Source organism: Heloderma suspectum, chromosome 10, assembly GCF_057233095.1.
Source record: "Heloderma suspectum isolate Gila_16-S chromosome 10, 16-S_ref, whole genome shotgun sequence".
In the NCBI taxonomy this organism is placed as follows: Eukaryota; Metazoa; Chordata; class Lepidosauria; order Squamata; family Helodermatidae; genus Heloderma; species Heloderma suspectum.
The window spans coordinates 44,927,683-44,954,451 of record NC_139467.1 but is presented as its reverse complement, the minus strand read 5'-3'; the positions used below and the strand labels follow the sequence as shown (position 1 = coordinate 44,954,451).

The following is a 26,769-nucleotide window of genomic DNA, read 5'->3' as shown; positions in this document are numbered from 1 at the left end:
CCTACCTTTTATTGTGGGGGAGTCTCTCCTGACCTTTCCTAGAGTATTTTTGAGACCATCTTGGATTATTTTTTAAAACCAAAGCAAAACTGTCTTTTTAAAACTTCCAGCACTATATCTTGTATCTACCTTTTCTGCATTAATACTAAAAAGTGCCACAAATGTGTTGTGAGAAGTTGTGGTGAACGTTAATGAACGTTAAGCATGTCTTAATGAACATTAAGACATTAAGACGTTCATTAACGTCTTAATGAACGTTAAGAACATATTAACGTTCTTAATATGAACGTTGATAAAAAAAAATGGATTAAGAAATCCAGTGCCTGGAAGGTAGTTTATTGGCTGTGCTAATACACGTGGTACTTCCATGGGACAGCCCAGTTCTGCCCTCTACCCATGGTTCATCTGGTTTATGTGAGTAAGCGACTGAAGTGTGGCTGATCCTGTCTTGGAGGCAAGGGTAAGATGAAAGCCTTTTGGTGTTTCTTGACCTCTGGTTTCCCAAAAATCCTGGCTATTCTGTTAGGTGTTGCTGCTGCATTAGCTTTTCTTCAGGGCTGAAAAAATCCCAGGCACCTGGTGTTAAATATTTCATGCTGGTGCCTAGAGATCCCAAATATTTAATTAGCCTAACATTTTATTTGCTATCTCCAAAGGCCCTGGTGATGGTGCTTCAGCCTCTGAAATACTTTCCCAACCCATAGCCATTGGCTAGGGAAGGATCTTGGCCTGAGTGCCCTGGTCTAGGACAAATTGGCACTGGCTTGCTGCCTATCTTTGTTCCAAGGCAGCTCTTTGTTGGTTAAACCTGCCTCAGTTGCACTTGTCCAGGAGCACTTGTTCGTTGGCCAACAGCCATTAACTTGACATGGGAGGTATCCTTTTCATGTGGCATTCAGTTGCATTGTCCTGATGCATCCCCTAAGCTGACAGGTTTTCTACTTGATATTTTTGCTCGAGAGCTGCTCTCTTGACATGGAAGGGATGTCTTGAACAGTTCCCACCTGCTCAGTAATTAAGGACAACTTCAGTGATTTCTAGTGCATCTAGATTAATCCAAATTGGGACAGGATCATTATAGTTTTGCTCAGCATTTATCTGCTGCTCCCCTTCCTTGGTATGTGATGGTCTATCCAGTTTGTATCTGTGTGGCAGATAGATCTCAGGCCCAGAGTACTTTGTCGGCATGCTGAAGGTCTGAGGCTCAGTCCCTTGCATCTCAGGATGGCTGGGATGAGACCAGGCTCTGCCTTGAGACCCTGACATGCAGCAGTACTGGGCCAGGTGGTCTGTTGGCAGGTCCTTGGATCCTCATGTATCCTGGAGGCAAAAAATAGGAGTGGCAGAAGGATCTCTTTAGGCTATGTCCAGACCAGTAAGTACTTCGTTGAGTTTCCTTTTGTCTATCCCAGTATTTCATAGAATAGAATCATAGAATAGTAGGGTTGGAAGGGGCCTACAAGGCCATATTTGTCTTTGTCCATAGTCCATATCTACTTGCTTCCTTTTCCTGCAGTAAATGGCATTGTTGTTGCCTTTAGCAACTTCTCCTGTGCTTCTATTTTATCATTCAACCTGGAATAAGAAACATTCCCTGCAGGTTTCCTTCTAGGACTTGCCAATATTTCTGGTTTCAGCAGTCATGATCTGTTCTTGCCTCGTCATTCTTAGCACAATTTTTATAGCAACTGTTTATGGGTGGAGCGAGCCCTTAACCAAAACTTCTGGAGCCTAAATTCCTCACTCACTACAATGTTTTAAGTGCTGTCTTGTCTTTCCCTAACAACACCCTGAAAATGTTGCAGCGAGCACACAGGTCCCTTTATTTGGCTTTGCCCTGGTCCTTCTCGATAGCTGGGCTTTGGTACTCTTTGAAATGGGGTTTTGTTGTACTGAACTTGCAGCACAGTTGTATTTTCAGAGGGATGTTGCAGCTTCGGCACACTCAAAGGGAGCCAAGAGCAGGCAGCCAACGTGTTCAATGTGTTCTGTTCAATAACAGAAGGAGCTTTGCTTCACACTGGCGGCTCTTTGTAGGCCATGAAAAGTGTAACAAAGCAGGTGTTTACATTTGTTCCTTAGAGATGGCCAGATCCAAGCAAAGGGCCAAAACTTGGAGAACATCTGGCTTATAATTGGCCCTCTGTGTTGCCCTCTGCACCCTTTCACAGCTGCTTGTTTGTGACCAAGGCCAAAATACCCAAATTTGGTGCCTAGAAAAGTTGCATTCTGCAACCTGAGTAGTTATTCAGTTCGGGGGGGGGGGGGGGGTTATACAGTCACAGACCCATTCAAAAGACACAACAGAACTTCAAAGACATACATTAAAATATGCCAGTTAAATATCTTTGTGTATATTTGCTCCCCTTATTTATTATTTGTTATAGTTATATCCCACCTTTCCTGCAAAGAGCCCAAGGCAGCATACATGGTCCTCCTTCACAATCCCTCTACGTTGTGCTCTACATGGTACATCTTGACCTTTCAGTTAAATCCTTGCAGTATGCCGGGCATGGCTGCTGGAGAGGAAGAAATGGGCAGGCCACTGCTGGCCACTTCTGGCTTTCCTCCCCATGAACTAGCAGATCAGGAGGGAGACTGGCGGGATTCCTCTGTGGACTCGCATTTCTCTTTGCTTGAACATAAAACGCTTCTGGGAGATTCCCTTGGCCCCTTGCCGCTTGGGCGTCTCTCCTTGGTTCTGCTGTGACTGCAGCAGCAGCTGACGTTTCAAGTTTGATGACAAATGGTGCCTGCCAGGAGTCTCCAGGGAGAAGTGATTCATCTGCTCTGCGTGCCTGTCAGCTTCAGCAGCGTGGGAACTTCTCTTGTATTTCCCTGTGTCACATTCCACTTGAGCGCTCCAGTCTCGGGTTGGTGTTCAGGGCTGCCAGAGGCTTGAATAGGTTCACAATACTCATTCTAAAATTCCTCTTTTGAGAGAGAGAGAGAGAGAATCTTCTGTTTCCAAAGGCTGTTTCCAGAAAGGCTTGGGTTTTACCTGGATGTGGTGCCTGAAAGGATGTTGGGTATTCTCAAGTCAGCTGCTCTTTGGGTCCAAAAGCTGCGATGGGGTTGGCTCCACAAAAATATCAGCTAGTGCTTCAGTTTGCAGCCACTACAAGTTCATCATCAGACCTGGAATGTTGATTCTGTCTGTCGGAGCCCCTGACTCAAGGCCAGAAAACACGTAGAATGTTTAAGTGCAAGTGTCTCAACTTCTTGGTGATCCAGTATGGCTTTTCTATCGCAGCATGCTTTTCCTGTTTTACTCAACCTCTACATTAAGAAGGGTTCATACATTACTTTGTACTTTTCGCTTCCTGCATAATTAATCTGTTTCCACAAGCTATGTAAAGTGCCATTTGTGAGCACTCAGGTGTCCAGCTGCAGTCGCAAAGCTCCAGTGGTCCCTAACAGACTGACAGTTGCTGTAGGTGAAACTGTTGCACTTGTGTTCATAGACCAGTTGCGTGCAGGTTCTCCAGGGCTTTGTCTGGGAGTTGTGCAAGAATACGTACCTTTGTACCTCGCATGCCTCGGGAGGACTGCGTGGCCTTGAGCAAGCACCTGTATGAATAGCGAGTGTGGCGTGGCATGTGCAGAGGCTGCCCTGGCAGAAAGTAAATAAAGGACAACTTTTCACCTTTTAGTGGCGATAGGAGGATCCGTTCTTGTAATTGTTCCCAGAGCAGGGCCCTTATTTGAGGCTGTGTCAGCTTGACATCTGGGATCCCCAAATCAGCCCCAAAGTGTGTCGATCGCCTGTACTGATTCTCCTTTCAGTTTCCCTGAGCTGTTGTCATGATGGATGGAAGGGGAGGAGGAAAGTAGAGGCAGCAGTATACAGATGAGAGGAGGATTTCTCCCTTGCCTGTCTACTGTTGGTGGCAAGGGATGTGACGAGATAAGAAGGGCTGGGTTTCACCTATTGATTCACAAGCATGAGCCAAATCTTTGGGTGTAGAAACAAATTCATCCCCAAGTCCGCACCACTAGACATGGCCAAGTTCTTTGTTCGATGTTTCTGTGACATGAGCTTTGATATTGCACAAAGCTCTTCTTGACCCCAGCTAGCTCATCTCTCCTTGACTGTCTGCAGCCTTCAGTGAGCTGCAGTTGTTTGTATGTAGAAACTGCTAAGCATTGCTCAAGGCAATGGAGGTGTGCATGCACTGTTATGGGAAAGGCTTGAGTGTCAGGGAGCGCCTTTCGTGCCTCACAGGGAGTGCCTGCTCTCACTTTCCAGAACTCAGAATGAAGCGGCGAGCATCTGACAGAGGATGTGGGGAAACATCTGCCAAGGCTCTCTGTCCAGGGGTTTCCAGCAACAACACCAAGCGGGCCGGGCCTTTCATTCTCGGTAAGCAAGAGGGGAGACTGGGTGCTTATTCTGCAGCTTATTTAAATGATGCAGCTTAATTACATTTCCATGACTTATTTTGCAGAATGAATTCTGCTTCTGCAGTGCAGCACACTGAAGCCTCTTTCCCTCCTTGAAAACTAGAAGTCACATTCAGCCAGCACTTTGGCATCTGAAGTCTCCCCAGGCATTGCCCAGCCACTGCTGAGCTTGTTTTCACTACCAGAAGACATAAAAGCTTGCCTTTAGGAAGGAAGGAAGGAAGCTGAGAATTTGAGGGATCAGAATTCTGTGTCCCATGGAACTGCAGCAAAGATCTAATCCTGACCATAACACCCCCTTCCTCTGCCGGTGGCCAAAGACCTTCCAAGACCCTTCTCCTGTTGCCACTGGGATTACTGCCAGCTCCCATTTCCACCCACCATGTTCCCTTCTAAGACAGCTCAAGCCATGGGGCCAGTCCACACAGTCACAAGAAGCCACCGTGGCTTATACAAGCCACGGTGCATGCCAGGAGGGATTTGCTTATTGTGTTGTCCAAACCCAGGCAGCATGGTTTATTGGAGAGTTAAACAACCCTCAGATAACCTGTGGGCTATTGTAGGGTTATTTGAGGGTTGTTTAGCCGGTATGTGCTGTGGCTCACAACACAGCGCCATGGCTTGTTGTAATCGTGCAGATTGGGTTGTGGTCTCTAAAAGGGCAGGAAGTGGTTGGAACTAAATCATGCTGAAGAGCAGAAGCACAGGAGAGAAATGTTATGTCTGTTTGTTTGTTTTACGTACTATTTCTTTGTGCCCTTAATCACAAAGATCCCAGGGTGTTGTACCAAGCAATTATCCTCTTCCTTTTGTGCAAAGCACTTCTGCCAAGCTCTAGTTCTGGTGGAGATGGTCGTTGTGTTCTTCTTTGTATTGTTCGGGGGGGGGGGGAGCTTTGGGTCTGCCTTGTTTTGAAGCTTTCTGTGGCTTAAGAAAAGGCAAATAATCTATGCTGGGCAGGAAAAGGGCAACCTCCTGGTGATATGGATAGGTAATCAAACCACCAACTGCAACCAGGGTAGACACTGAACTGGTTCGTTTGTTAACCACCATGTGTGTACCAGTTGCATGCTAGCTGGATTTACATATTAACCCTCGCCGGTGCAGCTTTTTCTGACATTAGAGCCCAGCAAGCAGGGGTGGTTAACAACCCCAGAACCTATGGCCTGTTTTAGGGTTGCTGGGTGGTTTACTAACCACCCCAACCTCCCACCCTTGCTGGGTTCAGATGTCTCAACAAGCCATACCAGCGAGGGTAATTATATAAATCCAGCTGGCACACACAGGGTGGTTAACAAGCCATCATTGCTTATTAACCACCCTGCAGTCGTGCAAACTGGCCCACTGAGTCAGAAGAAGCAAAGCCTTTTGTTTTGCTTTTGTGTTTCCAGGGCCTCGCTTGGGCAACTCCCCGGTGCCTAGCATTGTCCAGTGTTTGGCAAGAAAGGATGGAACAGACGACTTCTACCAACTCAAGGTAAGCAGCATGTGGAAGCTTCAGTTCTAGAGGGGAACTGGTGAGATTTCAGAAGCGGCTGCAGTTTGTGGCCTTGTCTGTTCCTCTAGCAGACATGATTGTGCTGATTGAATGACCGAAGCCACAGCAGAAAATGCAAAGGAAGTTATGATTAGAGAAGGTGATGCAGCTCTCCTTAGGCCACTTCAGCTTTTGGCTAGAGATGATCTGAGCAGTGCCACTCACTGTCTGCAAGGATAGTAGAGGTCTTAGGGGAGGGAAAGCTCTGTGGAACAAGCAGAGGTGCATTGCCTTCCCCAGTCACTCCTTTGTTCTTCTGGGCTCTTATTACTCTTGCTATTATTCCATTTTTCACATAGCATTCAAAACATCTACAAAAGATTCTAACAGTAAGAACAACTGAAATAAATCTAAAACTGATAAGAGAGCAGCAAACAATCCTTTAAAAGCTGCATCAAAGAATTGTTCTTAAAGCAGAAGAGCAGCTTGGCACCACCAGCAAGAAGGCCCTGCATCTTCTGCCCTCCTGTCTGATCTCATGTGGGATGCGGATCAGGGCCACTGCCGTTGGTCTTAAGATTCAAGTACTGCCTTACACGTATCTGTCACTGTTTTCCAAAGAATTGGGCCACTGGTCGATCTAACCCAGGGCTGCCCACCCTGACTAGCAATACAAGTTAGAGAGGTATTTTCCATGCCTGCTAACCTGGAAGTGTTTTAGTAGGATTTATATCTCACTAAAACACAGCTGTGTAGAGTCTAGTGACAAAACATTTTAAAATTACAAATACATACGGCAAACAAAATCAAAACATATTCTTAAAGTTCGGTGGCCACATCAAAACAAACAAGCACACCAAGACCTCTGAAACAAAGTAGCATTTACTAATCTTCTAAATCAGTGGTCCTCAACCTTTTTTGGTCAGTGGGCACATTTGGAAATTTGGGAGTGTGTCATTGGTGCTCTCACAAAATGGGCGGGGGGGCTTGGCCAGTCACAAAATGACTGCCATGGTAGTCAGTCAAAAACACCCATTTCCCAGAAGGCAAATTTGTTAGACTAAAAGAAAAGTAACTTGCCCAAGAAAGAGATGGAATCTGAACTTCAGAACACAAAAGACTCTTTTGAAACCACAGTTTTCTGCTCGAACGGTCATTTCATGGAAGGCAAACTTTGGCCAAAAAACTGAGTACAGGGCAGAGGTGGGGCAAAACACCCACCCATTCGCACCACAAATCAACCAAGCTAATACACACATGCTCACACTCTCACAAAGGCAAACCACTGCCATGGTAAAGACAAAACATCCCCCTCAGTCCCCAGCCTTTTAGTGCCTCTCCCCCACCATGCTCCCTGCCACTCCTAGTGTAACTTTTTCTTTTTGTGGTCAGCTGGACCCGCTGGACTGCAGCCACACACCATTGTTCTTTCCCAAAGAATGCCTCTGGGGCCCATGTGGGGCCCAAGGGCATTCTTGGAAACAAAGATGGTGTTGGAAGCCATCACTTTGCTTTGCAACATGCCAGTCTTCCGTGGGGGTGGGGTGATTATTATTATTTTTAGTAGTCATAGTAGTACTATTCAGAATGTAATTAAAACCCAGGAGGAGCAGGGAGCCTGGCAGGCCTCAAGAAAGGTGTCCACCATGTTGGACTTGAACTTGTTGGCTCTCTTGAGAAGAAATGCAGCTCTTCCCCCCCCTCCCCCTTTGCTTCCTTTCCCAAAGATCCTCACCTTGGAGGACAGGAATGACAAAGGCACAGAAACCCAAGAAGAGCGTCAGGGCAAGATGCTGCTCCACACGGAGTACTCCCTTCTCTCCCTCCTGCACAACCAGGATGGGGTGGTTCACCACCATGGCCTTTTCCAGGTAAGCATAGCCATCCTTAGTACTTTTGGGCATTTGGCAGCAATGACTGGCCTGAGTTGTGCACATGTGCCCAGCATGGCTGCCTGCATGCTCTGCTAGCATTTGCCTTTTGGAAAGCTAAGAGACCTGTGTTCTTAAAGCCTAGACCCCTGTTCCTCAAAAGATCTTTCCAGCCAGTTATCCACATTTTCTCCAACGATCACAGTTTCATCCACTTCTTTTGCTGCTGCTACTTGCAGTGGCTGCGAATGCCCCAGACCTAATTCCCATGTTTCCTCATTATACTGTTACAATGAAATGTCCCTCTGTGCTAATTTGGCTACTGCTGGCCCAAGCAAGCATAGGGTGCTCTTCAGTCAGACGTTCAAACTCTGCCTTTGGCAAAAACTTAGCAAATTGGGAGGAATTCCATGCTTCTGCTAAGAGGGCTTTTCTCAGTGCCGCCCCCCCATGCCCAATATGTGGATTCAGCACATGGTTGAAAAAGGCAAGAAGGCATCTCCAGCCTGTCTTGCCGCCGCTGCTGCGCTAGGGACTGGCTGAAAGGAGACTGCTGAAATCCAAGGTTGTAACTGGGCTGTCTATTCTGTGCCTGTGATCACATCAAACAAGTGTAGAGTTGGGTGCTGGCTATGACCTTTCCTGGCAGACGTGAGGAAATGTGGCGACCAGGAGTGTGGTGTTGCCTTCTGGTAGCCATGCAAGTAGAGGTCAGCTGCTGATTGATGGGAAAGCCAGCCCTCCTCTCCCCTATTTAATTGACCTCTGCCCCCACACTTGTTGGGACTATGCAGGACCGAGCCTGTGAGCTTGTGGAAGACCTAGAATCCAGCAGGATGGTCCGAAAAATGAAGAAGCGAATCTGTCTGGTGCTGGACTGCCTCTGTGCCCATGACTTCAGCGACAAGACAGCCGACCTCATCAACCTCCAGCACTACGTCATCAAGGAGAAGCGCCTCAGCGAGCGGGAGACTGTCGTGATCTTCTACGACGTCGTGCGGGTGGTGGAAGCTTTGCACAAGGTGCAGTTCCTGTGCTTTCCTTTGCGAGGGAGATGTGGGGCCTGGGAGCTGCCATGCCTGGGCTGCACTAGGGGTAGCCAGGTCTTTCAGGGACTCTGCTGGGTAGGAGCCCGGTCGCTGGTTGAGCGAGACAGAACTTGGTGTAAAGCAGCATTCGGTTGTGACGGCTTCTGCATTTTCTGCTATTGCAACTGGGGTGGGGGGCGGGGGTTGAGGAGGAATTGAATCTTGTACTGAAAATGTTGGCATTCTATATTGCTCAAAATCTTGTTTGCTCTAATGGTAGAAATTCTCCTTTGTCTTTCCAGAAGAACATTGTGCACAGAGACTTGAAGTTGGGGAATATGGTGCTGAACAAAAGGTGAGCTTGTTTTGCAATTGTTTTTTCATCCCAGGACATTCTTTCCTGCTGGAGGGATTTCTGTGAATGGTTTGTTGGAGTTCCTGCAGGTTGCACACCACGGAAAGGAGAAAGGTTTTTGACAATCTGCTGGCCCCAGATTGTCAAAAATCATCCTAGGAAGTTTTCACTTTTCAGTCTGCCCCTCTCCTCTCTCTTTGGAGCTGGAGTAGTCACTGAGGGTCTTCTGTAGGAGTTCAGGGAGGAGATAGAAGGAAGCTCTGGAGGAGGCGGTGAGACAGGTGTGTCCTTCACCCATCCACCTAGAAATGTGATACTGGCACCTACACTGCTCTAGGTGACTCCACAGCCTAGTCATTTGTGGAACCGCTCTGGGGTGACTTTCTGACAGTCACCAGTGAGACTAGGCCAACCAGTTTTATCGTTAGAGCCTAAGTTCAAGGAGATGCCACCACCCTCTCCCTTCCTTTACACTTAGGCGACTTAGGGTTCACGGTTCACAGTCAGGAATGTCACTGACATAAGTCCAGTCACACCTTAAAAAAAACTCTCAAGTGGTTTTTGAGCCTGTTGCTTACACTCTGTCTCATGTTCAGCATATTGTGGCTCAAAGCTCTGGCAAGACCCTGGGTAGTAAGACCTTGAAGAGCCACAGCCAAACAGGGCTGCTGTTTAAAGGCCTAAGCAGCTTGGGACCAGCATCATTTAAGGACTGCTTCCTCACCTGTGCGCCTGCCCATATGTTAAGACCCTATTCCTCATGTGCATGCCTTTGTAGGTAAGGTGTGTGGCCATGGGGAACAGGGCTTCGTCTATGGTAGCACCCAGATCTTGTACACCCTCCCTGGCTTCGTTCATCAAGTTCCTATATAGAGTTTTAGGCAGTGATTTAAAACTTTCTGTTTGCTTTGGGTCTGGACAGCATTTGGTTGTCTGACTGCCTTCTCTGTTTCCTTATAAGTTGGTGGCTGGCTTTTCTTCCATTTGTGTGTTGGTTGTTGTTCAGTCGTTAAGTCATGTCAGACTCTTCGTGACCCCATGGACCATAGCATACCAGGCCTTCCTGTCTTCCGCTCTCTCCTGGAGTGTGCTCAAGTTCATATTCATTGCATCGGTGATGCTATCTAGCCATCTCATCCTCTGCCGTCCCTTTCTCCTTTTGCCTTCAATCTTTCCCAGCATCAGGGTCTTTTCCAGTGACTTTTCTCTTTGCATTAGGTGACCAAAGTATTTGAGCTTCAGCTTCAGTATCTGTCCTTCCAATGAGCAGTAGTCAGGGTTGATTTCCTTTAGGATTGACTGATTTGACCTCCTTGCAGTCCAGGGGACTCATAAGAGTCTTCTCCAGCACCACAGTTAGAAAGCATCATTTCTTCAGCGCTCACCCTTCCTTATAGTCCAGCTCTCACAGCCATACGTTACTACTGGGAAAACCATAGCTTAGATTATATGAACCTTTGTCGGCAAGGTGATGTCTCTGCTTCTTACTATGCTGTGTAGGTTTGCCATAGCTTTCCTCCCAAGGAGCAAGTGTCTTTTAATTTCATGGCTACAGTCACCGTCTGCGGTGATCTTGGAGCCCAAGAAAATAAAATCTGTCACTGCTTCCATTACTTCCCCTTCTATATGTTAGGAAGTGATGGGGCCAGATGCCATGATCTTAGTTTTTTTAATGTTGAGTTTCAAACCAACTTTTGCACTCTCCACTTTCACCTTCAACAAGAGGCTCTTGAGATCCTCTTTGCTTTCTGCCATTAGGGTGGTATCGTCTGCGAATCTGAGGTTGTTGATAATTCTCCCGGCAATCTTAATTCCGACCTGTGATTCATCCAACCCGGCGTTTCTCATGATGTACTCTGCATGTAAGTTAAATAAGCAGGGCGACAATATACAGTCTTGTCATACTCCTTTCCCAATTTTGAACCAATCGGTTGTTCCATGTCTGGTTCTTACTGTTGCTTCTTGACCCTCGTACAGGTTTCTCAGGAGACAGGTAAGGTGGTCTGGTACTCCCATCTCTTTCAGAATTTGCCACAGTTCGTTGTGATGCACACAATCAAAGGCTTTAGCGTAGTCAATGAAGCAGAAATAGACGTTTTTCTGGAATTCTTTTGTTTTCTCCATGATCCAGCGAATGTTGGCGATTTGATCTCTAGTTCCTCTGCCTCTTCTAAACCCAGCTTGTACTTCCGGTAGTTCTCGGTTCACATGCTGCTGAAGCCTAGCTTGTAGGATTTTGAGCATAACCTTGCTGGCATGTGAAATGAGTGCAATTGTGCGGTAGTTTGAGCATTCTTTGGCATTGCCCTTCTTTGGAATTGGAATGTAAACTGACCTTTTCCAGTCTTGTGGCCACTGTTGAGTGTTCCAAATTTGTTGGCATATTGAGTGCAGCACTTTAACAGCATCATCGTTTAGGATTTTAAATAGCTCAGCTGGAATACCGTAATCTCAGCTAGCTTTGTTGTTAGTAATGCTTCCTAAGACTCACTTGACTTCACTCTCTAGGATGTCCGGCTCAAGTTCAGTGAGCGCACTGTCATGGCTATCAGGGACATTCAGAACTTTCCTGTATAGTTCTTCTGTGTATTCTTTCCACCTCTTCTTAATCTCATCTTCTTCTGTTAGGTCCCTGCCTTCTTTGTCCTTTATCATGCCCGTCTTTGCACAAAGCGTTCCCTTGATATCTCCAATTTTCTTGAAAAGATCTCTAGTCTTTCCCATTCTGTTGTTTTCCTCGATTTCTTTGCATTGTTCATTTAAGAAGGCCTTCTTGTCTCTCCTTGCTATTCTCTGGAACTCTGCATTCAGTTGGGTATATCTTCCCCTTTCTCCCTTGCTTTTCGCTTCCCTTCTTTCCTCAGCTACTTGTAAAGCCTCATCAGACAGCCACTTTGCTTTCTTGCATTTCTTTTTCTTTGGGATGGATTTCGTTGCTGCCTCCTGAACAATGTTACGGACCTCCGTCCATAGTTCCACAGGCACTCTGTCTCTCAGGTCTAATCCCTTAAATCTATTCCTCACCTCCACTGTATATTCATAAGGGATTTGATTTAGGTCATACCTGAATGGTTTGGTGGTTTTCCCTACGTTCTTCAATTTAAGCCAAAATTTTGCGATAATAAGCTCATGATCTGAGCCACAGTCAGCTCCAGGTCTTGTTTTTACTGACTGTATAGAGCTTCTCCATCTTTGGCTGCAAAGGACATAATCAATCTGATTTCGATATTGACCATCTGGTGATGTCCATGTGTAGAGTCGCCTCTTGTGCTGTTGGAAAAGAGTGTTTGCTATGATCAGCGTTTTCTCTTGGCAAAAGTCTATTAGCCTTTGTCCTGCTTCATTTTGTACACCAAGGCCATGCCTGCCTGTTATCCCGGTGATTTCTTGACTTCCTACTTTAGCATTCCAATCCCCTATGATGAAGAGGACATCTTTTTTTGGTGTTAGTTCTAGAAGGTGTTGTAGGTCTTCATAGCCTCAGCTTCTTTGGCCTCAGTGGTTGGGACATAGACTTGAATTACTGTGATGTTGAATGGTTTGCCTTGGATTCATACTGAGATCATTCTGTCGTTTTTGAGATTGTACCCCAGTACTGCTTTTCCCACCCTTTTGTTGACTATGAGTGCTACTCCAATTCTTCTGAGGGATTCTTGCCCACAGTAGTAGATATGATGGTCACTTGAATTAAATTCACCCATGCTTGTCCGTTTTAATTCGCTGATTCCCAAGATGTCGATGTTCAATCTTGCCATCTCATGTTCGAACACCTCCAGCTTACCTTGATTCATTGATCTGACATTCCAGGTTCCTAAACAATATTGTTCTTTACAGCATCGGACTTTCTTTTCACCCCCAGACACATCCACAGCTGAGTGTCCTTTTGGCTTTGGCCCAGCCGCTTCACTCTTTCTGGCGCTGCTTGGAAATTCCCTCTGCTCTTCCCCAGTAGTATATTGGACACCTTCCAACCTGAGGGGCTCATCTTCCGGCATCATATCTTTCAGCCTTGTGATACGTTCCATGGGGTTTTCTTGGCAAGAATACTGGAGTAGGTTGCCATTTCCTTCTCCAGTGGACCACATTTTGTCAGAACTCTCTGCCATGACCTGTCCGTCTTGGGTGGCCCTGCACAGCATAGCTTATGGCTTCACTGAGTTACGCAAGCCCCTTCGCCACAACAAGGTGATTGTTAATCATGTTGTTACAGACCAGTCTTGAATGGAGAGACTTGTCTTGAGTAGAAAGATGGGACTATCATTTTTAATACAAAATTCTAGCACTCTGGCTTAGCATAAATGTTCAGCAGTGTAGAACATTTGCACTTACATTTAGTTTTAAAAGTAATCTAGCTCTTGCTGTAGAGCAAAATCCTAACTCTGAGTATCACAGTTGGAAGGTTGATGAATCAAAAAAGCTGGATTTTGCTACCTGCATAATTCAGTTTAATTTAATTCTGTTTTTGTTTATTGTGGGAATGTGCAAAAATCTGTGTCCCTGTAGCTCAGTGGCAGAGCCCCGCTTGGCATGGAGAAGGTCCCAGGTTCAATCCCCAGCATCTCTAGGTAGGACTGGAAAAATTCCCGCCTGAAACCCTGGAGAGCTGCAGCTGCCAGTCAGTGTGGACAATACTGAGCTAGTTGGACCAAGGGCCTGACTCAGTGGCCTGGTGTGCACAATCGGAGAAGGAAAATAAGCCATCATAGCTTATTTTCTCACCCTGCATGTGCTAGTCGCATGCCACATCCTTACTATAATTACCCTCGTTGGGTTCGGTTTATCGTGTCATCCGAACCCTGCGAAGGTGCACAGCAGGAGGGTTTACAAACCACCCCGGAAGCCATGGCTTGTTCTAGGGTCGTGGAGTGGTTTGTAACGATGGCTTCGTTTCCTTCCCTGATCATGCGAACCTAGTCAGTGACCCAGTTTGCATGATCATGGCTGGAGAAATAAGCCATGGTGGTGTAGTTCCCCCACCGTGCGTGCTGGTGGATTAGCCTAATTACCTCGGCAGCGCAGCTTGTCGTGTTGTGGGAACCAGGCCAGGGTTTCTTGTTGCGGTGGGTAACAAGCCATCCAGAACCCATGGGCTGTTGTAGTGTTCTGGGTGGCTTGTTACCCATGGCAGCAAGCCACCCTGGCTGGATGAAACAACAAGCTGCCCTGCTGAGGGTCATTATGCTGTTCCCCCCGGCACGTGCAGCGTGGTTAACAAGCCACCGCGGCTTTTTATCCATCATGCAAACCAGTTCATTATAAGGCAGCTTTCTATGTTCCTGACTCTCTCCCAAATCCTCAGGAGTTTCCCTTTGAGAGTGGACCATTCCCAAAGGCTTAATCACTTAGGGAGATCAGGCTGTGATTTAGAACGACCTCGCAAGTATAAATAGCTTGTATAAATAAGATTCTCAGTTGCGTTCAGAAGAATGATACAGAAAAATTCAGGTTCAGCAGATATCTGGAAGGCTCAGCATTTGTGCCCCTGCAGGTTTTTACATTCAAGATGGCTACAGAATTAAGTTTGCTATACAGCGCAGGCATATTGTCACCTGCTTCCTCAGAAGTGCAGAATGGTGTGGACTAAGAGCAAGGCAGTCGAAACTGGCCAGCATTTGTTGAGCAATGGCTTGTTGGTACAGGAAGACCCGTAGTCATTGCCAGGGAGGGCGGCCTTCGTCCAGGGTCCCAGTGAGGCAAACATTTTGTTTTCTACTCCTTCCTGGTCCACAGCTGAATGGAGTCGAGTTTTGGCTGATGGAAAATGGCCATTGATATATTAATAGCTGAAGTGCCTTGGATGCTGATCCCCTTGAGGGCCTTCAGAGCCAAGAAAACATTGTGCTATGTCAAAAGAAATGGAGGATGTTTATGAGCCTCAGCAGTCTTCTGACCCTGGCTCACGGGAGAGCCATCACCAGCTGGCAGTTTGGAATGCTGAACTCTGTTAGCTTTAAGAAAAGGCTCCAGCTGGTTTAGGCTGAAGAGCATTTGGGCCGGCTGATTCAGCTGCTCTTTCATCCATCCTCCAAAATTTTTCTCGAAGTCCATTCTTGATCGCTGTGTCCCTGAATTCCCCACCGTCACTGCACCTCTTCATTGAGCAAGGAAGGCCTTTGTGAGAGCTGGCCTCTTTCAGTGGGGCGGCAAGTCCTTTGGGGGGTTTCTCAGCATTTGCACATATATCTCAGATCTGTTAACGATGAACGTGACCAGGCGGGCAGCAGTGGCTGCTTCTGGGCCAGGTTCTTCCCTCCAGGATCGGGGAGAGGGGGACAGTCCTCTTTCACAGGTGGGTGATTTAGAGATGGCTGCTCCTTTTTTTTCCTGAGTGCGTTTGACTTCTGCAAGCTGAGTGTTGAGAGACCCTTAGAGGGGAGGGCTGTAGCTCAGTGGTAGAGCAAATGCTTTGCATGCAGAAGGTCTCAGGTTCAATCCCCGTTTCCCCAGGTAGGGCGAGGAAAGATTCCTGCCTGAAACCGTGGAGAGCTGCTGCCAGTCAGTGTTGACAATACTGGGCTAGATGGACCTGTGGTCAGACTCAGTATAAGGCAGCTTCCTATGTTCCTAATGCTGTGATCCGTGTCAAAGGAGAGTGGGTACCTTGATGTATTTTGTTTTCCTGGGAAAGAGTTGGTTTAAATAGAGCAGCTTGATAATGGGTGAGAAAAATGAGTACTTAACCTCTGGTAGGTGTCTCTTCCCGTATTACACTGGAGCAGGCTTACCTATAGGGGATCTGTCCCGGTGCTCCCAGGCATCAAGAAGAGCCCCCATGAAGTGAAAATGGGGCTGTGGGGATTCTGTGTCCCCTTCCTGACATAGTAAAAGCTCTGGCAGTGACACCCCATGTTCCAATCTGGCATCCATACCACTAACTTCCTCGCTCAAGTAATGGTGGCGGGTGGAGTCCTGCTGTGGCTCCTGACTAGGTCTAGTTTTTCACCCCTTTCTTCTTGTTATGTATTTGATTATCAAAAAACATATGGTTCCTGGTTGGAACATATAAGTGACATCAGGTAAACTGGGATCTACTGGTAGATGGCTGGGTGATCAGCGAGAGCTTCTGACCCCCAGCTGTTTAACAGTAGCAACAACCAAAGGCTTTTCTGGGTTACTTTTTCTCAGTTAGGCTGTAAGAATCCCTGGCTGGCCATAGCTCCGGTGTTGCTCCGTGCTTGCCTGTGCCGCCCATCCCAGTCTGTGGGGTAGTGGAGGCAATTGGCCTGCCTCCTGAGCTGCTGCCTGGCGCGACTTCAGCCCCGCCACTGTCTTGCACCAGCCTCCAACGGCAGAGCCTCAGGGCCCTAGATTCTGCAAGCCGGAGGTCTCCCGTGCCTGACCCACAGAAGGTGAAGAAGACTTCAGGGCCCACTCCAGCTAGACTTTCCCCTCCTCCCCCGCCCCCACTGGCTGTCTACCATCAGCTGTTCTGAGGGAAGGATCCTGATGAGTTTTTAAAAATATATTAATTGTTTTATGTTACGTGTAAGCCACTGTGGTAAGGTTTGTATCCTGAAAGGTGGCATATAAATAATTGTAATTAATAATAAGAATGAACTCCAATAACGATACATATACCAACTGATTCATGGAAAAGTATCCAGCAAATGTTGTTAATAATGTTGTTAATATCATGTAATCACCATATTTATATCCTGCACTTCCTCCAAGGGGCTCAGGGCAGCAAACATGGCTCCCCTCCCCCCATTTTTTCCTTGCAGCCATCCTGTGAGCTAAGTGAGGCTGAAAGAGTCAGTGAGTGACCCAGCGAGCTTCAAGATGGAGTGGAGATTTGAACCCTTGTCTTCCCAGTCCAGCACCCTGTCTGCCACTGCACCATCCTGGCTCTCATTGGTCATAATTACACATCAAACCAAGTTCCCAACATACAGCATCCACCGTGCAGTCAGTCCCCTCTCATGAACCGCTTGACAGCAGCCATCCTCAGGGCTGCCAGAAGCCTGTGTGTCGATACCTCTTGGGGTCTGCTGGCTTCCTCTCTTGCCTCCCTGCCCCATGCCAGTCACACTGATTTCTCCTTTCCCTCCAGGACCCACCGAATCACCATCACAAACTTCTGCCTCGGGAAGCACCTTGTGAGTGAAGATGACCTGCTGAAGGATCAGCGTGGGAGCCCTGCCTACATCAGCCCCGATGTTCTCAGTGGTAAGTGGCCACCCTTCCCTGCCTGAGCCACGTAATCTGCAGCCCAGCCTTCTTCCCCAGGGCTCGTGCTCTCGTTCAGCTGGGATCCCGGCCTCGGAGCGGGACCAGGCTGCTTCCTTACCTCCCGGAGAGACCAATCGTGCCTGCCACCCCATTGGCCTTGGAGTACCTCTTTACTACCAAGAATGAGCCCCTTTTGTATCTTGAGGCTCCTCCTCACTTCACAACCCATCCCACACGCCACAAATTAAAGTATGGCATTCACTACCACAGTGCAACCTTCTAATGGCCCCTGTGGCGAATTTGCTCCTGCACTGGGCAACGCCACCACTAGTCACCACATAGGGGGAATGCAATCCCACCTGTGCAGTTCCTTTTTTTTCTTTTTCTTTTTTAGCAAATGGTTATATCTTAGGGCAGGGATCCCCAATGTGGTGTCTGCAGGCACCCCCAAAAATTTATTTCCCCCCCTTTTTAAAATATACGTACATGGATTTGTATGAAATGCAGACAGCTTTCTTGTAGTTATACATAGGCTTCATCAAAAGTGGACCAAATTTCCAAATAAGTATCCATTTGTACATATGCTACCCGTTCAGATATTGAAAGTGTTGTAAGGTCCTCAGTCCATTGCATTATAGGAGGTGAGTTCTTATTCTTCCAGTGTTGTAATATCAGTCTTTTAGCTGTCAAAAGGGTGCAGATAAACCATTTAAAATAATTTAAAAGAGCATGTACATCAGTGAATATGATTTCAGTACGGAACTTATCTGTGTAATAACCTTCCCCCGCAAGGAAGGAACTACTGGACATTGCCAAAACATATGCTCAAAAGAAGTATTAGCTGTATTGCACCAGCAGCAATTAGCTGAATTTATCAATCCCTTGTTAAAGAGATGCTGCCGTGTCCAATAGACATGAAGCAAAAGTTTTTGCTAAATAAGATGCAGCCTAAGATCCAGAGGCATGACAGGTGGACACCAAAGCACCTCTCCACTGATGAGGCATTTTGTGGTGGTGCCCACAGCAGTTCCTCAAATTCCCAATTGTGCCCATAGATCCAAAAAGGTTGGGGATCCCTGTTTTAGGGCCTAAGGCACTCCATGCCACTATAACTCACACTTCCACAAGTCGATCCTTTTCCGCTGCCACCAATTCTCTTAGAATACTTTAGAACCTCCTAGTAGCTTTGTATAAGTGGCTTCAGCGTGAGATGGGCACCAGCACTAGAGACAAGATGAACAGTTAAACAAGTTGGTTGATTATTAAAGGGATATTTTATACATAAGGAAATACCAACGTTTACTTTTGGGTTTTTCCCATGGATGAATGGGGAATGCTTGAAATTGTAGGACTTCTTTCTGTCTAAACATGCATAGGATTGCACCCTTAATGACTTTGTTTTAACCTCAGGCCAAATTCCCTAAACCTCCACCCCAGCCAAATTCACCCATACCCAGGTCCAGCTCTTGAGTACAGTATCCCTCTGATGACAAAACTTCTCCTCTTGTACTACTGGCTGCCTAGACAGTTAATCTGTTTTTTAATGGCTGCTTCTGTAACTTTCTTCTGGTACGATCTTAGGGCAGCCTCTTGGCATCACACAGCCACCCACTCCCTACTCCTGATCTTCACCAGCAATGTATGGTTACCACACAGAGGAGGGATAGCTTAATATTCAGGTCTCAGCTATTCACTTTTGTCCTCAGCTTTTCCCTAGTCCTTCTATCACACACCAACGAACAGACTCTCTCTCCCTCCACCAACTGACTAATTCTCTGTCAACTGTAATTTCCCAACTGCTCTTTTCCACCTAGCTAGAACCCCCAGCAAATCAGAGTCTGATGTTTCCCAGAAGAATCAACAGTGAATTTACCTGATCCAGGCCCCATCTATAAATATTAAAAGCGATCCTCCCTCCCTCTTCAGAATGTGTCACTAAGCACTCAGGTCTTTGACATAACACTAAGGCCTACACAGATACATTGTAACCTCACGTTCACAGAGAGTATTTAAACATTACAGAACATAACTGTGTGAGCGTGTGTATAATCTTCACAGCCACCAACTTGGATGGCTTTAAAAGGAGATTAGATAAATTCATGGAGGGTAAGGCTATCAGTGGCTACTAGTCAGGATGACTGTAGTCTTGGAGGCAGGGTGGCTCTGTGTTCTAGTTGCTGGGGAACACGAGCACAAAGTTGCTTTTGCTCTCTGGTTGGCCACTGTGCAAGCAGAACGCTGGACTAGATACGCCTTTGGTCTGATCCAGCCTGGCTCTTCTTATGCTCTTATGTTCTCTTGGCAGCCCAAGGCCCTCCAGAGCCTTGAGGCTGTGGGGTGCCCCTCAGCCAGGTCACAGAGGAACATACAGCCTTATTTCCACTTTGCTCCACTTTAAGCAGAAGTACAGTTGCCTCAAGTCCCTCTCCCTGCTGGCCAGTCCATGGGGTGGGAAAGGGATTTTCCTTCCTTCTGCCCCTGGAAGAGGAGGAGGAATGATTCAGTAACCTGTAGGGCTGGGTGGGCATCACTGTCTCTCTCCTCACCACGACTTGTGTGCCTGCCTCTTTGCTTAAAGAGGAGGCTTCGGCACAGTATGAGCCCAAGCAGCACACGGACTCAGCTGCTGCTGCTGGAGAGGCCGTGCTGACGTGCGGGCACCTCTTCTGTCTGCAGGTCGTCCGTACCGTGGGAAGCCCAGTGACATGTGGGCCCTGGGTGTGGTCCTCTTCACCATGCTGTACGGACAGTTCCCCTTCTACGACAGCATCCCCCAGGAGCTCTTCCGCAAGATCAAAGCAGCCGAGTACACCATCCCTGAGTGAGTGGAAGCAGCCCCCAGCTCCTCCTTACGCCGGAGGATGCACCCCAAGCCAGGCCAGGGGTCTTGGTACCCCTGGCATCAGGGGCTTCAGGGGCTTTTCCTCCCCTAACTCTCGCTGTTCTCCAGCAGAGATGGGCGGGTGTCAGAAAACACTGTGTGCTTGATTCGAAAGCTGCTGGTCTTGGATCCCCAACAGCGCCTGACTGCCTCTGAAGTGCTCGACTCCCTCAGCTCCATAATCGCCTCTTGGTAAGCATGTGGTGGGAGATGAGGATCTGGGTGCAGCCCTGGGTGGGGATGATGGGGACTTGAGTCCCTCTGCTGAATGGCTTCCGCTCACAGTTCACCTGCAGTGCTGGGGTCTCGAGGATTCTGTGCCCATTTGCCTGTGGCTCTGGCAGGAGCTGAAGAGGGCTTCAGGACGGAGAATGCTGCTGGCTTGCTCTCAAGGCCTGCTCCATGTTTTATTTCTTATGGTGCATGTGAATGATTACAACCTCCTTGGGCCTTGTTCCCTTTCCTTGCTAGAAGAGCATCTTCTTGCACCAAGTTTTGTACCCGGCTGCAGAGACCCAAGTCCAAAATCGAGCTTGAGAAGCCACCTTTAGTTAGGCCACAACTGGATGGCAGAACAGGAAGATCCTGTTTGTGTGATTACGTGGCACAGGCCACGTGTACAGGGAGCACGCCCTGTACACAAACACTCCCTGAGCTCTCTTTTCTGCCCAGCCACCACCAGCCCAGACCCCCACATCAGTCTGTATGGGAACCTTTTGCCCAAACGTGCATTACTTTACAGTTTGAACTGCATTTGCAAGTGTAAAGTGATACACATTGGGGCGAAAAATCCTAATGTGGGATCTGAGCTGGTAATGACCCAAGAAAGATACCTTGGAGTCATGTTGGGGTGAAAATGTCATCAGCGAAAATGTCAACCCACTGTGCAACAGCTGTGAAAAAGGCAAGTTCTGTAGTAAGGAGTATTAGGTTACAGTCGAAAATAAAACTGCCAGTGTCGTAATCATGCTATACAAATCCACAGTGCAACCACACTTGGATGCCATGTACAGTTGTGGTGCAGAAAAGTGCAACTGAAATGATCAAGGGGCTGCAGCAGCTTCCCTCTGAGGACAGGTTGTGTTTGGGGCTTTTTACAAGAAAGGCAACTTGGACATGATAGCGGTGTACACAAGTATGCATGGAGAGGTGGAATTGGGTAGACAAATGTTGTTCTCCCTCATAATACTAGAACCTGGGATACAGTAGCCCTGATACTGGATGGTGGGAGGTTCAGGACAGGTAAAAGGAAATACTTCTTCACACAGCACCGAATTAAAGTGTGGAATGTTCTGCCACAAGACGTGGCGGCAGCCGCTTAGGTGGCTTTGAAGGGGGTTGGACAGACGCACAGAGCAGAGCGGCCCATTGGCTCTGTGGCTTCCAGGATCAGAGCAGTCTGTCTCGTTGCTGGGGCAGAACATAAGGGCGGGCTGTTGCCCTCAGGTGCTGCTTGTAACCTTCCCCGAGGCCTCGGGTTGGCCGCTTTGGGGAAGCGGGGTGCTGGGCTGGGTAGGCCCAGCAGGGCTGCGGTGTTCTTTGGAGCAGACGCTGTCATGCAGGCACACCCTAACTTTGCAGCACGTGGGGAAAGAGTGCCTGCCATGGTTCTCCCTCCCCACGCGGTTGCAGAAAGAGTCACGATGGTCTGTGCACACAGACGGTGTTGCTCCACTACAAGCCCCGGTCCTGCATTGCCTGATGAGGGCACAGTGGGCAGCACCCTCGACCACTTGTGTCCCTGGGAGGGAGTGTGGGTGCACAAGGCCCCTGGGTGCAGAGTGCTGAAGAGCACCGGGTCAGTTGGGGGCGTAGCAGCTCTGAGGCCGTTGGCCTGTGCCCTTCTGACCCACAAGCCTGTCTCCTTCTGACCCACAAGCCTGTCTCCTTCTGACCCACAAGCCTGTCTCCTTCTGACCCACAAGCCTGTCTCCTTCTGACCCACAAGCCTGTCTCCTTCTGACCCACAAGCCTGTCTCCTGCAGGCAGTCCATGTCTTCGCTGAGCGGGCCCTTGCAGGTGGTGCCAGATATAGATGACCAGGTGGGCAATCCAGAGAGCGTGCACGAGGTAAGGAAGGCCTCCTGGAGGGGTGCTGCCAGCACGTGATGGCGGGTGGCGTGCCCTTGAGCGAGGCGGGCTCCGGAGCCGGACGAGATCTTGTATCTGCTGCTCTGGCATAACTTGCTTTCTGCTCACCATGGGGCGGGTCAAGCAGCTCACCGAAGCCCTATCCCTGACGAGGGGGGAGAGGAACTTTGCTCAGCCTCCCTCTGGCTTCTGAAGTGTTGCCAAGCTCCGCTTTCGAACTTGGCTTCTAGAGCTGCAGACCTGCTGGTGTGCATGTCTGTGTATTTCCAGTGGAAGTTGTGATGGCACCGGGCAGTCCGGTTCCTGGTCAAAGCTGGGCCAAGCAGGTGACGGTTCTGTGCAGGCGGCTGTCCCCGCCAGTCTTCGGGCTTTTCCCATCAGGTGGTTGAATGTGGAGGCTCAGCGCAAGCTAGAGCTCACAGCTGACGGGAAATGCTGAGGGGGGGGGGGGGGAGCTTCCGGGCAGCTTTAGGGGAGGGAAAGTAAACATCCCGTGCAGGAAGCCTGTGTGGTGGGCACACGTTTTAAAACTGAATCCTGTGTTTAATGTGGCTTCCTTAATCTCAAAGTAATGACATGTTGCTAGAGACTCGCAGCCCCAGATCTTCCTGCTTCTTCCAAGACCAAGATGTGGCCCTCGGCTGGCCCCATCTTTTCCTTGCCCCCCCACCTCCTCCACAGGCCATCCCTTCCCTTCCACTTTTTTTATGTGGGTTCCCACTGCCTCCAGCTGCCCTTCCTCTGGGGCCTTGCTCACTGCCCATGCACCCCTGGGATCCCTGAGAAGCTGGGATTCCCTGGGCTCAGGCAGTGTGTTTGTGGGAGGGCTGAGTGTCAGAGGGCTGTGTCCCTGCTTGGTTTCCAGAGCTCCTGTGGCAAGGCAGAAGGGGGCGGGGGGGGGGGGGAACAGGTCTGCTCCTCCTCCCTTGCCATCCCTGACAGGGTCTGTCCTTTCCATAGGCCAAAGTGACTGAGGAGTGTTCTCAGTACGAGTTCGAGAACTACATGAGGCAGCAGCTGTTGCTCGCTGAGGAGAAGAACACCCTTCATGATGCCAAAAGCTTTCTCCAAAAGCGGCAATTTGGGAACATCCCTCCTGTGCGCCGCCTCGGCCACGACGCTCAGCCCATGAGCCCCCTTGACGCCGCCGTTCTTGCACAACGCTACCTTCGGAAGTAGCTCCGTGAGACCGCAGGAGCCGCCCACCTGACCCGGCACGACAGCAATAGCCCAGCCCGGCATCCCCCGCCGTGTAGCAGTCTTCCCCCACTGACGGGTCTCACCTGCTGGGGTTTGCTCTGCCCCGAGAGGGCCGGGGGAAGGCAACTGTCTGGGGAAGTGGCTGGTGGATTTTAACTCCAAACCTAGACAGCTGATCTGCTTTTAATCATGACTCTGAAATCTACCTCTGTCTTTTTTTAACCACACTGTTCTCTGGACTGAAGCGAGGAGCATTTTTGGCAAAGGTTGCCCCAGCAGGCTTCTTCTCTGACGCAGATGTTGAACTGTGGAGGCTACGTGGGTTGCGTTTTGCTCCATATTGTTTGAATAAGCTTAATCATTATTTTTCCCTTCTCCCTTCCCTCCCTCTGGGTTTCATGGAAGTAACTACTTCTTAAACCCTCTCCCACTCAACCCTCTATTTGTTCTATTTTTAATTTAACACCTGGTTTGAATACGCTCTCTGCAAGTGTTGATTTCGGACCCCTCTGGCCACAGACTGAGTCGGCTTTACTATGAGCATGTCGAGGCATGAAGCCGTTGCTTGCACCTTCTGGCAAGGGGGAAGAGTTTCATCCAGGGCCTGCCCCAAATGTAGCTTTTCTGGAGGCCCAAGCCTCCCTTTTCCAGTCACTCAATTATTTTGGATTTCCTGGGAGTTCTGTTTGTTCGTTTGTTTTTCAAATGGTAGCTTATGTAATGTTGCATTAATTCTGTTGATGTCTCTCTTGCCCCCTCATCACAGTGGTACGGCTGAAGGGATAAGTCTGTGATAATGTGAAAGGGTTTTTTCCTCCCTTCCCCCCCAACCCGCCCCCTTCCCCAGATACCTCTCTCCCACAAATATGTCTCGGGTCCAGAAGGGCCTGCTGGTCTCCACTCTTCCTGTGCTCTTTGCTTTGTCTTGCCATTGCTGTCCTGTCGCAGCGCGGACCCATAAGCACGGGTCTGGAGGGGGAGATTCCCCCGAGGACACGCATGTGGCAGTTTGCACCGAGACTGGGCAGGACAGTTTCTGAGCCGTGTTCTTTGAGCGGGATGCCTCTCTTGCCAGATAAGCCAGGCTCACGCCACCCTTCTCCAGCCTTCCCTCTCTTTCTTCCCTACTGCCTTTGATCGCCTTTCCAGAAGTGACTCAAGCACTAGTCTGTCTCCTGGCCAAAGTATTTGGTGCCCAAGTGGCCATCATGGTATCAGATAAGCGGCGTTGTCATGGAGCAAATGAGATGGACAGATGATTTCTTAGCCAGGAGCTCTTCAGTAACCCCTTAGTCAGAAACACTTGTGGGGGGGGGGGGCGCTGAAATCCCCACTGGTGTAAGGGAATGACTAACTTCCTGAGTGGGTGTGATTACATGATTGGAAGAACTGCAGGCACAGGTCTTGGAATCTGAAAGCTGGCTTTGCCAGGCCAGGCCAGGCATGCTTTTCTGCTGTCACGAACTGCGAAAGAATTGTGGAATTCAAGCCGTGTCTGCAAGTCTTTGTTTTAAAAAACACACCCATGTGTAAACTCTCCTCAAGGACCTCCGTGCAGGTTCTGCAAACCCTGTGCAGCCAGGCGTGGGGCAGAACCAGCCTTGGTCAGTCTCTGCCTACGTTGGAAAATGAGAGGGCTGACCTCAGCAGCCTTTTTTCCCTCTTGGTAGGGATGGCAAAGCAGGACTGTCTCCGGACCGCCCTGAGGTATTGAGCGCCCACCCTCCATGCAGTCTTGGCCAGGAAGTGCAGCATAAGTGTGTCTGTAGTTGCACTGCTTGTGAAGGAGCACCTCAGTTCTGCAAAGCCAGCCTCTGGCAGAAGCTGGGCCAAAACGAACACTAAAGAGCTAGCGGCATCTCTTGCGTGGGTGAGGGGGGTGTTGGCAGTAAATTTGGCCTCTGGGGTCCCCTTGATCTTGTTTCTCAGGACACAGCCTCCATGGTTGCTTTCAGGGCCGTCCCTCGTAGCACCGTAGTAGCCCACAAAGCACATGGGAAGAGTCCCTCGAGCAGGGAGGTGTGCACTTCCCTACTCCAGAAATGAACTGCACATCTTGTCAGCTGAGCAGTGCGCAGTGCGCTGCTTGGGCTGGGCCAACACATGCCAAAAACAGCCTTTGGAGCCTGAAGATGGAACAAGTGGGTTTTACACTCCCTCCGCCTCTGTTCCACCTACAGCTGGTTCTGGCTGATGTGTCCTAACAATATTGGGAGTGGGGCACAGCCAGCATGACACATAGGATGAAGGGGAGGGGGCAGCTCAGGGTGTGGGCTGGCCTGCGCCACAATTTAACTTAAGCACGATTTTGTTCCCCACCATTCCCTCGCAGGAGGGGTCTTCCCTTAGGCCTGATTATTTCCTAGGACTCGTGCAGAAGGATGGGTAAGTAGCCATCATATGAATCATCTGAGAGTTCAGCTACTTTCTGGCCCCCTCAAGAATGCAAGTAGAGCCGACTCCCCTTTTCTCTGCCCCCCAACCCCATATTTAACTTCTTTCCCAACATAGCTGGCTGTGTGTCTGTACTGGTCCTTGCCCCATCCCCCAAAAAGGTAGCAATACTCCACTGACGGTAAAGTTGAGTGTTCCACCCATCTGTTACATGGTGATAAAAAAACAAACTGGAAGAAGATGGAAAGGAAACTGGGGGGCGGGGGGGATTGGTGGGAGCTGCTGGGTTTTCTTTTGGTGGCTTACAGGCTGGGTGAGACACCAGAGACAAAGATCCTATTGTAAAAAAAAATGCAAAGAGAATTTGTATAGAGACCTATTTTTGTATTACACCCAACTATTCCTGCATGTCAGCAATAAAATTTCATAATGTAGAACTAAATCTGTGTGTCGGGAGGTGCAGGCTCCTTCTTTGCCAGGGTCTGTGTGCCCGCAGCCATAATTCCACAGAAGCAGACTTCTACTTCAAGATAAACCTTTGCTTGCTTCTTTTAAGGAAAGCTTCTAGCCCTCATGCCTAGGAAGGTGTGCTTGAAAGTAGGTAGGCAGCGCCTGCTGGAATCTTGGAAGCCAGGTGGAGGCATGAGACCCAGTAATCCAGAGGGCCAGGCTTGGATCCTGCCCTTCCATAGCTGGCAAAACTAGAATGAGTTACACTGGAAGAGCAGTGATGCACACCGGTTCATTACACATAACATATGCGAGGTCGGGCGCTCTGCTAGTCTGCATGAAACATGAGTTGTCCAGGCCCAGAACCTTTGGGGTGGCCTGTAGCTTGGGCGAAGAGACAGAGTTGATGCATCTCACATCAGCAAGACCAGTATTTGGTCAGAATGAAG

The 26,769-nt window shown here is 48.8% G+C and overlaps 1 protein-coding gene across 2 annotated transcripts in view; it reads left to right on the top strand.

Annotated features, from left to right (window-relative positions):
- The window catches only part of STK40 (serine/threonine kinase 40), a 32,993-nt gene extending 6,684 nt beyond the window's left edge, over positions 1-26,309 (top strand). For both annotated transcript variants that reach the window (XM_084816208.1, XM_084816209.1), the window contains exons 2-11: positions 4,250-4,363; positions 5,796-5,881; positions 7,609-7,752; positions 8,547-8,774; positions 9,083-9,135; positions 17,186-17,301; positions 19,981-20,125; positions 20,258-20,377; positions 22,171-22,255; positions 23,237-26,309. In XM_084816208.1, coding sequence (XP_084672334.1) covers positions 4,250-4,363; positions 5,796-5,881; positions 7,609-7,752; positions 8,547-8,774; positions 9,083-9,135; positions 17,186-17,301; positions 19,981-20,125; positions 20,258-20,377; positions 22,171-22,255; positions 23,237-23,455 — 1,310 coding nt within the window. In that variant the 3' untranslated portion in view covers positions 23,456-26,309. The remainder of the gene's footprint in view (positions 1-4,249; positions 4,364-5,795; positions 5,882-7,608; positions 7,753-8,546; positions 8,775-9,082; positions 9,136-17,185; positions 17,302-19,980; positions 20,126-20,257; positions 20,378-22,170; positions 22,256-23,236) is intronic.
- Positions 26,310-26,769: the final 460 nt, after the last annotated feature.